Source organism: Cricetulus griseus, chromosome 10 (assembly GCF_003668045.3).
Source record: "Cricetulus griseus strain 17A/GY chromosome 10, alternate assembly CriGri-PICRH-1.0, whole genome shotgun sequence".
NCBI classification, from domain to species: Eukaryota; Metazoa; Chordata; class Mammalia; order Rodentia; family Cricetidae; genus Cricetulus; species Cricetulus griseus.
Window position 1 is genome coordinate 10,153,221 of NC_048603.1, and position 15,909 is coordinate 10,169,129.

Consider the following 15,909-nt stretch of genomic DNA (forward strand, 5'->3'; position numbering starts at 1 on the left):
TTGTCTGGGCTGTGCACACATACTATAGTGTGCCTGCAGCACACACACACACACACACACACACACACACACACGCATAACCACACAAGTGAACACACACTAATGAAACATTTCATGTCCTTATGTATTTTACATGAATCTATGTTTATATTTGAACTTAGGGTTTCGTTTTAGGTAGAAATGCAGCTGGGAGGAGGAGTATAGTCAGATATTTAACCTTGTAGACACACATACACACAGCTAATCTCAATCATGATAATCCTCAAATCCCATGTATCCGAGTTAGATGTTTCCTTCAGAGTTTCTTGGAGTAGCTACAGGGTATGCCATCTGGAGAGCAGTACAGTGTGTCATAGATAGAAAAAAATATCAGAATCAGGGACATCAGTTTTCGCTCCAGCTTGGATGCCAGGTAACTTAATATAAAATAGCACACATCTAAGTGCTTGCCTAGTGTCCTAGGCCATCTGACCCTCTTTGTGGTTTGAATCAATCTTTCTCTGCCTTCCCTAAAGCCCCAGGAAGCCCTGTGAGCACAATGGAGTCACATGCAAAACCTGAATGAACAGTCAAGAATTCAGGTTTATTACATCACAAGTGTAAGAAGCCAAGTGACAGTCACATGGTGACAGTCAGCCCTTATTTTCTTTAAAACCTTGAAGACTTCCTGGTGTCCCAGCATTCAGGAGCATCTGGCTCCGACTCTCGGGGTATCCAGCATTGCCTGGGGACTTTTCATTCCATTTTAATAGATTTTGCTGAAATCAGTTATTTGTCCACTCATAACAGAGCATAAAAATATGCCTTTTAAGCTTTCCCACATGTGGGGAAAGGCTTTTGTGTAAAATCAATACACTTCTGCCAGGCTGAAAACATTACATGGGAAATTAACACACATGAAACCTGAAATATCTTTGCTAATGAAGTGACCTTACGAACAAATGGCAGGGGTCACACAGCATTCATAACTGCCTGTAGGGTTCCCAAAGAGAAAAAAAAAAAAACAACAGAAAGGAGTTTATGAAAAATGATTGATTACTTCATTAAACAAAATTATAGCTCCGTTTTAAATTTTTAGCTAAATATTTTTGTTCTACTCTTATTTCCATACTGGATAAGTGAATATATATACACTAGGTCTTTCATGGGAGTTATTTCATACGAGAGGGCCATTGGAGAAAGGGCTCAGATATATCAACCAAACTACACTAGAACGATGTGACACGGTAATTTCATATTTAAAAAAATGCACCACAAAACTAGAGGTCCTTCTGCAGCGCCGAGCCTCGTTCATGCAAGACACTGAACTGTCTCCCAGCCCTAGGCCGAGCTCCAGGGCCCTCTTATTCCTAATCCCATTAGCGTTTGAAGTTGTGGATCATCACAGACGCACATTTCTGACCAGGATTCTGTCTCATGGTCAATTCTGCTGCCTGGGGCTCCCTTTTATCCCCACGTCAACATCTGTCACGTCTGCCTCTTACCACTTCCTTATGCGGCCTGCTTCCGTGAGAAAAGCCAACATGAATTCAGAATTAAGGCCTGTGTGTGACTCTGCAGTTGAGAACAGCAGTTACGGGGCATCCATGTCACACAGTCTATTGGAGTTTCATTTCAGCTTGGTCTGACACCAGACGCCAGCAAACCACAGCCTCACCTCTCATCAGTGTAGTCCCTGAGCGTTGCCACCTACAAGTTTTAATGAGATTAAACACATCGTTAGTCCTCGGGTTACTTAAATAATATACCGCAAAAGTTCTTGTGAGCTGTCTAAACGGATGGTTTGAAACACGCCGAACTGTACATACAGAATTCAGAAGCAGCACCTGGTAGCATTCAGTTGATTTGATTATGACTATTATAGCGCCACTGTGAAAATACTTCAGAATTTATAGATTATATGACATATATATATATATATATATATATATATATATATATCTCCAAATATTTCAGATAAAGGTTAAATAGTTCATTGCTTCAAAATATACCAATTGAGATGATAATGTAGTAAGTAAATAATATTTGGAATTGGTTTACCTTATGCTGATGTCAGAGAGATTGTGTGGAGTACCAGCAGTTATGAAAAGAAAAGAAATATTAGCTAACTTAATTCAGACTTCAGATTAAGAGCATTTAAGAATAGACTGCATATACCATGTGATATATATATATATATATATATATATATATATATATATTAAGATGAATATATATCCAGCTTTCAGTACACTAAATTTTGCACACACAGCTATCAATCCACAGATATTTACCTTTGAATGTGCATTTTAGACATGACAAATATACCTACAATTTCTAAGAATAAAAGAAACTCACAGAAACAACTAACCTGGCCTCATAGGAGCTCACAAACTCTGGACCAACACCTAGGGGACCTGCATGGGACCAACCTACCTCCACATGTGTGTGACAGTTGTGTTGCTTGGTCTATTTGTGGGACTCCTAGCAGTGGGATCAGGGGCTATCCCGAATGCTTGAGCTGGCTTTTGGAAACCTTTTCCCCACACTGGGTTGCCTCACCCAGCCTTGATACAAGGGGAGGAGCTTCATCTTACCTCAACTTTATATGCCATGCTTTGTTGACACCCTTTTCTGAGCAGAAACAGATGGGGAGTGGACGCAGTAGGCAGAGGGGAGGTCAGGAGGAGAGGACGGAGGTGAAACTGCAGTTGTGATATAAAATCAATGAAAAATTTAATTAATAAAAACTTTATTCTTGTAGTTATGCAAATTTGTGCATATACTATAATATCACTGGCAAGTATCTTTTGTCTTCATATCTATATCTATAAAATACTGAACTGTGGACTCCCTGTAAATTGTAAATTTGTTTCCCACACTTGTTAATGCAAAGAAGTACCACCTTCTAATTCTGAAAGTCCCTGTAAGTTATTTAGATTTCTGGAGAATGCCTTCAAGTGGAATTTCCTTAAAACGCCCACACACCTGGCTGGGAAGCACAGACTCGAATCAATCACACTGGGAGCATGTTGGGCCCCTGTCAAGTTTGCCATTTTTACTTCTCCTTATGCTCACTGAACCTCAGTGACCTGTTGAAATCACAGATTTAGGTCAATTCCATATGCTGTGATCTCCCTAATGATGTAAGCTTGGAAAATTCCACTAGGTTCTTCCTTGAACAGATCATTTTATCCGCGTGTCATCTCATAGTTGCAAAACTGGAAAAGCTTTGAATCATTCACCACACAGTAGTCTTCAAAAGGAATCCGTGAGTTATTGATTTCTTGTAGCAAGTCATTGGGTGGTGGCTAGGAAGAAGAGTGTGTTGCCTTGTCTCTGGAACAGGGCTAATGACACTCTGTGTTCTCTAGGGTGGCTGAGATTAAGAATTAATAAGCCCACATTCCAGGAAGTTTTCTCTTGAAGGTTCACCTGAATTGAAGTGACCCTCTGCCTCAGCTATCATGACCCTTTCCTGGTGTCAGTTGGGTAGTGGGTACACCATCTGGGCTGGTATCACTTGGTCAAATGAAGAGAAAAGCAAGAGACAGTCAATAGTTGCTCGTCTCAGCTTCCAGTTGCTTGCTGACTGAGTGCTGCCTGGTGACAGACAGACATGCACCTGCTCCTGTTCCTTTTCTTCCCTTTAGATGACAAAGATTTGGTTGTACAGATAAGGTTAAGTGAAAAGAATGAATAATGACTCTTTCCCAAGACTTTCTAGATTTATTGCTGCTATCTGCCTGAGTGAAGGCTTTGAACTGACATACCAGGCTCTTAAGCTTTACCTCCGGTAAGCTGTTCTGCAGGTTTTATTATTTTAAGTGTTATCTCTTTGAGGCAGCCTTCCTGAGTCTGCTTGGCAGATGGAGTACATTCTCCCTGAGAGCTCCCAATGCACTTGACATATGTCTTAGAGATAACAATGATTTGCATTCTCCTGTTTGATACTCTGTTTACACTGGTAATACTAGAGCCCTAGAGGCTGTTGCCAGCCATCTTGTGACCAGGTAGAGACTCATGAGGAAGATAAAGGAACACATTGCTGGTCACACTGTTGGAAACCTGATCATGTCTTACCTAAAGTTATCTTTCTGCTCATGCCAGTGGGAGCTGAGTTTTATGCTGTTGTGAAACTAACTGTCATAGATGTAACTATCGTGAAAGATCTACTGCTATTAATAGATCTTGCTGCCCTCAGGCTGTGATCTCATTAAGGACATTTTTGACAGTCCTTATGTCTGTGTCTTTATTGCCTAGACAAGATTTTTACATGTAGGAGGTGTCCAATCAGTATGTGTTGAATTTATTAATTAGTAAGAAAAGACAAAAAGTCGAGAAAATTAATTATAAAAATCATAGGCTAATTGCTTTATTACTATAATTGTTACATATGACTGTTAACTTTTCACTGATGATCACCAGAAGAAGAAAAAGATCAGTAAGAGAAAATGGCATTTGGCAGACTGGCTAGCCTAGGGGACATAAAAACTAAAGTAGCAGCCTGACAGATAAAGAGAAATAAGAAGCAAAAAAAAACTGAAGTTAAAGAGTGCTCTTATATTATAATCATCTCTGTAGGACTTTGAAGCCATGATAGATAATGTGTAAAGGTACGAGAATGGAATCCCAGGGCACAGCCAAGTGTATGTGGCATGCAAATGAACCAATGAGGAAGACATGGCCAATGAGATTGGAGGAAGAGAGAAGGGGGGGCTGTAAGAGAAAGGCGAGGGAAAGAGAAACAATAATGAGTTCTGATATACAAAGGAATGGCAAGGAGGAGACTGGTTACATCCCTTGGATCCTTACAGAAATCCAAGTGGTTATATAGGTTGTGTATAAAAAGGGACAAAAGACCAGAATGAAAAGAAAAAATTATGAAATTTGAGATACACTGTGCAGAAAATGGGATTCAAAATCCTAAAAATGACAGTGTATGCAATGAAGAAGTGGGTGGGGGTGACTGATGTAGACGGAGATCACCACAGATGACAAATGCCACCTGAGCCCCTTTTCAATGCCTGACTCATGATCGTGGCTAGGGAGGAAGTGAAAAGATGTTGGGAAAGAGCAGGTCAGGACAGTGGGGCTCAAGACTCTCGGTTAGAGGAAAGAAAGACATACCCTTTAGAAACTAAAGGAGAGGAGAGAAGATAAGAGCATGCAGTCAGAGAAGTACCTTCGGGTATAGAGGTCAATGTTTAAATTCATGCTTTCACTTCGGCCTGTTTTAACAGTACGTTTAAAGTCTTTAAAAGATAGACAAAGACCTTGAGTCAGTTTCTAAGTCATTCTGCAGCTCTGGCTAACTTGTGTCTCTTAGAGCCTCTTCTATGGAGTCTCCTGTGCCCTGTTGCTATTTACCACACTCCTCCAGGCTCTACTGGCCTAATTACACCTCCTCACTGAACAGTCTATCACTGTTCCTGATGCCTGTGAAGTTCAGCAAATTCATCTTCTTTGATGGTCTTTCTGAGCTTTAAAATGTTGACCACTTATCCCTTCTCAAACTCTCCAGGCAGGACACTAAATTTCAGAACACTCTCGTACTAAACAGTGAAATTCTTCAAACATTAACAAACTATATGTTGCCTATGCATCATGAAGATATTATCATTTAATATTCAATAATCTTTGAATCTTTCCTATTAGATAAAGCTTAAGGCATACCATGAAACTACTTCCTTCCTTTTGATCAAAGTAATGCTACCACACAGCTGTGTCAATGAATGCAATAAGGCAGTTTAATTTTTTTTTAAGAAGCCAAATCAATAAAACTTAAAAATGACCAGGTGCTTTCAGATTCCCTGGATTTAGTAAGCTACAGGTTTTAGACCTACAGGCTTAGAGAAATACCATAGCAGTACCATCCCTGTAGACTTCTGTGTTCTGGTGGTATTTAATTCAGAAAAGTGAGTGGAAATGTAATGTTGCTATTTTCAATATTTTGACCATTATTATATCAGTGGTAATAACTACTTTTTCTACAGTGTCACCATGCTCCATTCAGTTTTGTTTGTGATTGGCATGGCTACCTCAGAAATAGTTATGACTACTTCAGATTATAGGTTGATTTTAACAAACAACTTGGAAGTCAAACTACCTTTATAGGTGGACTCTTTTTTAAACCACACTGAAATGTAGCCTAAATCAAAGTTTTAAAATTAAAATTGAACATTAATGATTTAGAGGAAGCAGTGTAGTCTTTGGGGAAAAACTCATCTTAAGATGAAAGGATCTGTCAGATTTCAAAAAGAAAATGTTGCTTCAAATGGATATCAAACCAAGTATCTATGTCACACATGCCATCACCACAAAAAAATTTATAGTCTAACCATAGTATATTTTCCCACGCAGAGAATTTATAGTGCTGCTTTAGACAATACCAACACCAATTCCACAAAGGAAGATAATGGCCAACCTTTCCCTTCCTGTTTCTGAAAATGTGTGTGAACAGGCTTCTCTGACCACGCAAAGCCCCTTCCTTCACCCACATCTTCCTGAACTGGAGAGGCAAAGGGCACAGGAGGTGGAGAAAGGAGAGAGAGGAATGTGTTCTCTTACATAACCACATCACTAGGGCCGGAAGCAGTGCGCGCAATGAGAGAAACATTTTCTTCTTAGATAAATGACTTTCTTCTTCTCTCACCCTAAGAAGAAAAATGAGTTTCCCTAGTGGGTTCACCACATTTTCCTGTGTTTTTCTATTCTCTTCTGCCATCATAAATTTCAGCCAGTACTTCTTTACATTATTCCTAGTTGGGGCACTTAATGGGGACAATTTCACCTTTACACATAAGAAGGGATCAAGTATGGAGTGTTTAGGAACAATTGATTTTTGAAAACTAATAGACCATTTAGTTATTCTAAGCAAAACCCAGCTTTTGTTGCTTTTTAGCCCAGTGCCATTAAAAATGGCTTTTTGGTAAGTATTTACCTATAAGTTTAAATGATTTTTTGCATATGTTTAGCCAAAAAAAAATTTCCAGTGAGTGTGTACTTACTCTGTGTTGACTTTGCAGTTTGTGATAGCAGTGCTTCAGTATAACTTTGCAAAACCATTACCACAGGCATTAGCTCCATATAAATCCATGAATTCTTAAACACTTTCATTTTTACATTAGGGCAACATATCTGACACAAATACTTTACTTTCTCAAAACATAATCTTGCAGTTTTACTTTTAAAATATTTACAGTGACATAACTCATTCCACAGAATTAGACCATGTATCACTTATAAAAGGATAAGAGTTATTCAATTCCACTCAATTCAAGCCAGTATTTTATATCCTTTTCACATTTTTCAGATCTATTTAATAGCAGATACTCATGGTTGGTATTTGTGAATTAAAGTGACTGAAAATATAGTCATTAATCAAGGACTAGTATTGCAAAATTTCTTAATTAGATGAAACCAATTATGAAAATATTAACTATTTGTTAGAAAATGCTCACTCATTAAGGTTTGATACAGCACATATTTGTTTAGCCACGAGCTATTAAATGGGTCAATTGTATTTTGATTTCATTAATGAGAACTTTGAAATGGGTGAATCTCCGTTAAAAAAAATAAGGCTGTTTTCATCGAAGAACTCACTATTAGTTTTGGTTACAATGGAATGATGACTGGCATGGACAAAAGCACTTTTTAAAGAAAGAATTTTAACATCAAATGTAATATAGGTGTTTAAAGCACTAAGCATGGGCAGTAGTATTCTGTGGGTTTAATTTAAAGAATTTCTAGAACTTTTCTTAAAAACCAAAGCCAAAGTTTTCAAAACAACTAGACTTTCAAAGTACAAAACAGCAGCCAGGCCGTGGTGGCAAACACCTTTACTCCTGGCTCACAGGTGGCAGAGGTAGGCAGAGCTCTGAGTTCTTGACCAGCCTGGTCTATAGGGTGAGTTCTAGTACAACCAGGGCAACATAGCGAGACCCTATCCAGAAAAAAAAAAGGAAAATGTATGAAACAATTTTTCATACATTGTTTAGAAACCTAGAAAGAAAAATTAGCTGCACTTTGTGTTTTATTTAATGCCCTGAAACTGAATCATCACACAGGTAATACAAAATGAGTAAAATAATATTACTTAGAAATTAAAGTTTAGAAATAAGCTTAGAAATCCATCACCTTAAATTCTAGAAATCAAATAAATCCTGTAAATTTAATTAGAGTAATTCTCAACATGGTCCCAAGAGTGTAATAATGGCACAGATATCATGGGGGTAGCCAGTTACATTCTGATTGCATCTAAAGCCCACTATAGGAGGAAAGGATTGTCCAATACCATAAATCTGTCCAACAGCCCATGGTTGTGGAGTTCACAACCTCGTGGATGAACCTACTATGAGGATACAAAATTGACATGGTTTCAAACTTGCCTCTAAATGCATTTCTCTAACTCACAGATTATTGCAGCTGTCCAACATTATCGAGAAGTTTCTTTGTGTAGTGGGCTGGTGATTAATAAAGAAACTCACAACTTGTCCAGGTGTAGAAAATACATGTTTGTGGACTGTTCGGCTGTAAATGGGACACATGTAACAACCCCTTTCACCACGGCTCAGGAGCCAATGCAAAAGAGAGGGTGGAATGTTTCTAAGAGGCAGAGGTTAGGGAAGACTGGAGCAACGCACTGTCATCTGGGCATGACAGACCACTATACTCATGAGCTCATGGCAGCTATGATCGCCTGCACAAGAGCTTCTTGAGATCAAGCCAGTCAAGACTCTAGCATGGGGGCAATCAGGGATTCACAAGTTTATCCATGTAACTAAGGAGTTATTGATAGTTGACTTCTGAAGGAAGGAGAGTTAGTTTTCTTTAAGGGTGTGGACCTGGCAGGTCAACTATGCTGCACTGGGTAGCCCTATACTGTACAGTATGGGGCAGAAAATCCTGGATTGTGTGAATCATTAAAGCAAAGGACAAAGTTGGCAGGGGTGGAGTAATGAATCAAAATGCACTATATGAATGTAAGAAGGTCTCAAAGATTTAATACATATATTGTATTTTTAAATGTTTTCACTTCTTTGCTGTTTGTTTTGTGTTTTGTTTTTCGAGACAGGGTTTCTCTGTGCAGTCCTCACTATCCTGGAACTCACTCTGAGGACCAGGCTGGCCTTGAACTCACAGAGATCCTCCTGCCTCTGCTCTTGAGTGCTGGAATTAAGGGTGTGCACCACCTCTACCCAGCATAGAAGGTATTTCTGTTTTTGTTGTTGTTGTTTGATATTTTCACATTTTTTAACCCTGGAGTTGGAGGTACGACTCATTGATAGAGAGCATGTACCTATATGTGAAATTTCCAACAATGCAATAAATAAACTTGTCTCTGAAATGTAGCCAGAGATGTTTTATAATTTGATAGGAAACATACATATAAATTGCTAACAATAGGAAGAATTACATAATTTGTCCATCAAGATGAAGTTTTTGAGGATACAGAGAACCCAAAGTTAAGAAATCGATGTAGGATTGCTATGTGTTCGGATATTGACTCACTGTTTTTTTCTTTTAACTTTTTTCAACTTTCCAATTACTTAGCAAGTGTTATGTTTTGTTTTTTTCAGTATATGCAATATAGATATCGCCTGAAGCCAGCAAACACCTCCTATATTTGTAGTTCATTTGGGTGGCAATGATGCTGATGTTCTTATTCATATATTGTATCCTCTTATTTTGCAGTTTTGCCAAAGGGAGGAAAAAGGGAAGAAGAGAAACCATTTCGAGACTGTGCAGATGTATATCAAGCTGGTTTTAATAAGAGTGGAATCTACACGATTTATTTCAATAATATGCCAGAACCCAAAAAGGTAAACTCGGAAGTGCGCGTTTATGCAATGTAAAGCAGATTGCTGTACAATCAAATGAATTTGTGAGTTTGCTAATCACAGTATGTGTTGTGCACACACACACGCACACACACCCCTCAGCTGTGCTCTTCTGTTCTCAGAGTCTGTGTTACTCTGCTCCACAGGCGAAGAAAACCCTATTTTGCAGTCATCCTCTAACTTCCACTCTGTTAATCATATAAATTATATTTTCTTCCATTTCTTGGACATCATAATGCTCAAAAATGTTTGCTCACACAAGTTACATGCTGTTGCCACATTGACTTTCAGTGCATGGGGAACCATTAGAAATCATCTTCTAATGTCCCAAGATGTCGGGGGGCATATACCTTCCAGCGTACAAAGAGTCCAAATCCAGCTACTTAAAGAATTTTTGATCCTGTTGAAGGGCGAGAAACGTACCCTAGATTAACGCACAATTGTGAAAGGATACTTGCTTGAGTGCAAGTTGGAAGAACAGATTCATCTTTGTGTCCATCGGTGCCCGATGTAAATAGCAGTATCTTGCTATTCTTTCTTTTAGAGAGCCCCTCCATACTTGTCCATTAAGTCATCCTTTTTGTGCCTCCACTCACTACAATTAACGAAGTGGCCTTCATTTGCCAGTCACGGTCTAAACACAAATACAAAACAGTTCCACGTGTGATAGAGATGACAGGCGTTGACCAAAAGACAGAGGCAGCAAGGACTATAGAAGAGCAGTGCTGGAGATGTCTCTTTGAAGGAGGTGATGTAGGGACCGTTAGTTAATTGTGAGGCAGCCAAAGAGAGTGGGACCAGAGGCCAGAGACCTACTTGCTCTTTAACAGGAAGGGCTTTCCTGGATTTACAAGCCTGTTCTCCTGGGATAAAACATTTTCCATGGCCCTCTGCCACCCCTGTGCAAGCATCTTCATTTTCCTGAATCCCGTGAAAACGCTCTTGAGAGGCCTTCCTGGATTTCCCGGAGAGGTCCGCATGACCTTTCTCTTACTAACATTCTACAAGGTGCAGCTGTGGCTTTCTCTTTTTTGTTTGTTTGTTTTTTCTGAGTTCCAAGGTCCAATCATGTCTTCTGCACCTAGTAGGTCCTTGATCCATAAGCACCAGAATGAACAAATAGGGAGAAGGATACACTGATGATAAAAGCATCACCATGTCTACCCGGCATCCACAAAGCCTGACTCTTTCTGATTTCCATGTCTTTTGATAAGCACGGGAAATGAATCTTGGAGACCAGTGTGCTAGATGCCATGCAATTACCCCGGCGGGGTGTCTGGCCTAGAGTCAGGGTCCAGTCAAAGGGGAGACCTCTTGCTGCCCTTGTCTCTTGATCCTGATTTGAATAAGGGATACTGCGTAGAGTTGTCTCACTGGTTTGCTCTTTTCTTGAAAGAAAAGTTTCTTCTTGGAAGGAACCTTCAGTTTTGCTCTACAGTGGGGAAGGTGAGACAGAGAGCTCAGGAAAGGTAAAGGTGGCATGTGTACATCATCTCAGCCACTGACAAAGGCATTGTGCCATCACCTGCTTTTCCTGGGATGGGGGGTGCTGGGCATTAGCCTTTGGATTAGGACCTCTATGGCTTACAATAAAATAAGGCAAAGAAAAATACAAAAATATGAATATATAAGGATGAGGAGATAAGGATACTGGATGGTAAGGAGGGGCTTTTGATATTCTATAAATAAATATACACACACACACACAACACCAACAGCATGTAATTATATGACGATTTGTTTTCAGGGAGGCAAGGGAGCTAAAATAATTGTATTTAATTTACCTGCAGCATTGCAGGAAACCCAAACAAAATCCTAGACATCTAGTTATATCTTACAACTTAAAAGAAAATTAAAGGAGTCTCATTTGGACTCCTGGAGGTCATGCTCTTTACATGAATATAAAAATAAAATAATTTTCAAGTGTTCAGACTGGGAGGAAGATGGGGGGAGCAAGTCCTTAGAGTTGTTTTCATTCCATCGCTCTTGCCACTGAGGAAGGTCAGTAGCACAGGTAAGTGGCATTCTGTGAACTCCATTTCATACGATTCAGACCAATCAGAAGCACAGTTCAGCTCCCTTTCAGACTGCTTTCTGAGCAAACGACACCCAAGCTGCACGCTAACCCAGGGCTCTAGGTAGAGCAGGAGGAGGATTTTTTTCCCCCTAACTCAGCAAGTGTACATTTCATGTTTACTTAAGTCTCATCCAAATGATACTCGACATTATGGATTTAATCATTTAGGTTGCATGTGTTGAAGTCTAACTTGGAAGCCCTACTTTATGCAAACCTGTTATTTGTAGATATGTTTTGTTTTTTGTTTTTTTTTGAGACAGGGTTTCTCTGTGTAGCTTTGGAGCCTATCCTGGCACTTGCTCTAGGGACCAGGCTAGCCTCGAACTCAGAGATCCACCTGCCTCCCGAGTGCTGGGATTAAAGGCGTGCACTACCAACTCCCAGCGTAGATATGTATTTTTAAAACACTCTCTTGAGAGGTTTATCCTAAGAGGGCTACTGCAATAAATAGGGTTTTCCAAGCCTTTTCAGTGTATACGTTAAAAGTATGCATAATTAGAATCTTAAAAGAATATTTTTTCTTCCCCCTAACAGGATTCTCTAACAAGTAGCAATACTGTTCTGTGATTCAGACTGGCATACCTACACTTTCTATGTATTTGAAATCCCTTATTGTAATCACTCAGCATGGCCTTGGAAAGAGCCAATATTTATGAATTTCATCCAAGTAGTTTAGAAGATCATTAATAGAATACAAAATAAATTGATCACTAACAGTTTCCCAGACCAGGTTCTGAGCACCTGACACACTCACTTTTCCTTTTCAATAGCTCAAGGAGCTGTGTGCTTCTAGAAATCCTAAGTTCACAAAGATAACTTGCTCAAATTATGTATGTGATAACTATTGAATATTGGCTTTGAAACCAAACATCTGTTTCCAGATTCAGCAGGGTTCTAAAAAGATAATTATTTTCATTGGTGATAACTGAAGTTTCATCGACTAAATTTTTTTAATATGAACTTATTGCCCCATGAAGAAGACACATGTGTGCCATGAGTGAGCAGGTTATTAAAATCTGCTGTTCTCCCTATATTTTATATAACCTCACTTTCTTTCCTTTTGATCCAAATCATTGACATTCTCCTAATTATAATAAAAGGCATTGCAAAAATTTATTGTTAGGCCCTTCCAATTAGACGAGGGCATCGTAAAACTGTTGCTCCTACCCCTGAATATATGTAACAAAAGCTCATTTTTTCCTTTGTTATCTTTTTCTTTTTGTAATGTTTTCACAAGTTTACCAGAAGTTAAGGAAACGCAAGTCTACAGAACTAACAATACTAATATTGAGCTAAGTATGCATGATATGGAATATGAAGCAGTTAATAAAACTGGGTGTTTAAGGCAACAGACGAAAGAAAATGACAGCAAGCATTCATCCTTTGGGAAGTGTAGGAATGTCAGTATATCATAACTGTTTCCTTATTTATTTTTATTTTACATACATGATTTTCATACACTATATTTTGATCATGGTTGCCTTCCTCCACTCTTTCCAGATCCCCACCCACACATAATGATGAAAAAACACAAGACACATGTGTGCACACACAACAAAATCAGAAACCATAATATACAAGCAAAGGACCAGTAATATAAAAAATATCCAGACAAAATGTCTACAAAAATGCCACAAAAGGCCTTTTGTGCTGGCATTCTACTTTGGGGTTTAGGGCCTGCCCTTAACCATTGTTAATCTACCCGGTGAGATTGCATTGAAGAATTTTTCTTTTGCAAGTAAATGTCAACTGGAGACAACATCTTTGTTAGGGATGGAAGCCTCTGTCTGCGTCCCTCTCCCAGCACAGGGATTTGAACCTTTGCAAGTCCTGTGCATGCTCCATTTTATTTTGACTGATGTTGCTCTATGTCAGAAAAGGAAATGTTTGCTGAAGTTTGAAAAACGTTGTTTTTCAAACGTCATGTGCAAGACAAAAGTTTAGCTTAGGATGATTTAAATTTTCAAGCAGATAGAAAATGAGAATTGAAGGTTTTATATCTTTCTTTTGTTTGACAGTGTTCATGGTTTGTGGTTATTTCCCTCTGCATTCCCTTCAAGGCATAGTGGAGAGAAACAGAAATTCGTCTTTTTGTTTCACAAGTGTTTAAAGCCAAATGCCCTATAGTCAGTTTGTCAGTTTGCTTCATCCAAAACCAAACCATTAAATCGTTAAGTCTTAGTTTAAAATATTAAAAATTTGGTTCTGAACTCATAATTCCTTTAATTCTTGAAAAAGTACTGTAACAAATGTGCTAAGCCTTTTCCATTTAAGGTTAAGGAAAAATAATTAATATCTAGAGGGCTAATCATTCCAATTTGTAAAAAGCATAGAAGCATAAAAGGTATGTGAATCAAATTCCCTGTTTTGGTTTGAGTTTAAATCTCCGTATTAAGTTAAAAGGTGTTGAATGCTTGAAAGCTTTGACCTTGCCTGGGGAAGAGGACAGCTTAGTCTTTTCTTGGACAGAGCTAAGCACCAGTCATCGAATCAATAGATGTAGCAGATGTAGCAAATGGAGAAAGAGCATGCCAGATAACACAGACCACACAAGACCAGCATCTGAACTCTTCCGGTCTCCCATGTTCAATTCCTTCCATAACTGATCGTTTATTCCATGGAAGGTCTTTAATCTTTTATGAGTAGGCTCTTTTTTTTTCTTTCTGACTATAGATTAAAAAATGGGTTTTTCTTTTTTTCAATATTGATTCCAAATTCTTAAATAGATATAAAACACAAATTAACATAATCAATCTCCATGGTGTCAGTATTAATAAACAGAAGCCAGGAATCATATTCATAGGGCAAACTTGTTGAATACTTGCATGTTTTTGTTCTGAATATTCTAATCATAAAACATTACAAATATAAGTCATGTTCAATGTCACATATATTTATACTTCAATACAGTCAATATTATGCTAAATACATATAATATGCAATGCATAACATAAACCTGTATTGTATTATTGTAAAGCACATCTAGGATCTAAGACTAATGGCAGTGCTTATGCCAAACTCCACTGTAAGTTCTCCTACACTTAATCTTCACACACCCAAAAGGGAAGAAAGAAAAACAATTGAGAAAAAGCAGAATTGCAAATTTAATCTAGTCCTCAAGTCTGCTGAACTCTGTTATCTCCGTATCTTTGCAATAACATTTGCTATCACAGTCACCTTCGTGTGTTCACAGGAATCAGACCCACTTTGAGTCCCTTAACTTATTTCTCTGCATCTCAACCTGGTGACTTCCCCCTCTGTCTTTCTTTCTCTGGGTCATCCCCTAAAATACCTTCTCAGCACTTAATCTATCAAGTTGCTGGATGTCTCCTTTTAAAAGGAAAGCTGTGTTTGGGAGGAAAAAAACTGTGAGTAATTTGAAACAAGTGTATATGATTACATTAACAAGTAACTGTCTTTAAAACCTCATAGTGAGTTTCCTCTACAGTTTGTAAATTCACACACGTAGTAAGTCCTTTACTGAGTATGTAGAATGACTTTGGATACTAACTTGTGTTGGTGGCAAAAGTTCTATTAAGAGATGAGAGAGGAAAGAGTGGAAGATAGATAGATAGATAGATAGATAGATAGATAGATAGATAGATAGATAGATAGATAGATAGATATTCATTTTTTGGATTAAGTAAATGTGGTACAAAATTGAATTAAGAAACCAGTGACAATAATTTCCCCTAGCAGAATGTTTCCTTGATCTTTTTACTTCCATTACTTTCAAATGTTAGCTGCCCCAGATGCTTCTCTAAAATTTCCATCTATGCTCCATTTAAACTCTTCTGACTTTAGTCTCATAAAGATACTGAAATTTGTCTGGCCAAGGCCACTATGTCTCCTCCAATTTTAAAACATTCGCTTAATTGAATTCTCTCAAATAGTGCATTGATTTATTCTACTCCCCAACCCCATATATAGGTCATTTTCTTGGGTTTCATTTGATCATATTTTCTTATCTTATGAGTACAATAAATACTCATTTACTATCTACAGTAGGTT

The 15,909-nt window shown here is 38.3% G+C and overlaps 1 protein-coding gene across 2 annotated transcripts in view; it reads left to right on the forward strand.

The window, feature by feature from the left end:
• LOC100774625 (angiopoietin-1) overlaps nucleotides 1-15,909 on the forward strand; it is a 227,388-nt gene that overhangs the window by 169,248 nt on the left and 42,231 nt on the right. For both annotated transcript variants that reach the window (XM_027431451.2, XM_027431452.2), the window contains exon 5: nucleotides 9,676-9,803. In XM_027431451.2, coding sequence (XP_027287252.1) covers nucleotides 9,676-9,803 — 128 coding nt within the window. The remainder of the gene's footprint in view (nucleotides 1-9,675; nucleotides 9,804-15,909) is intronic.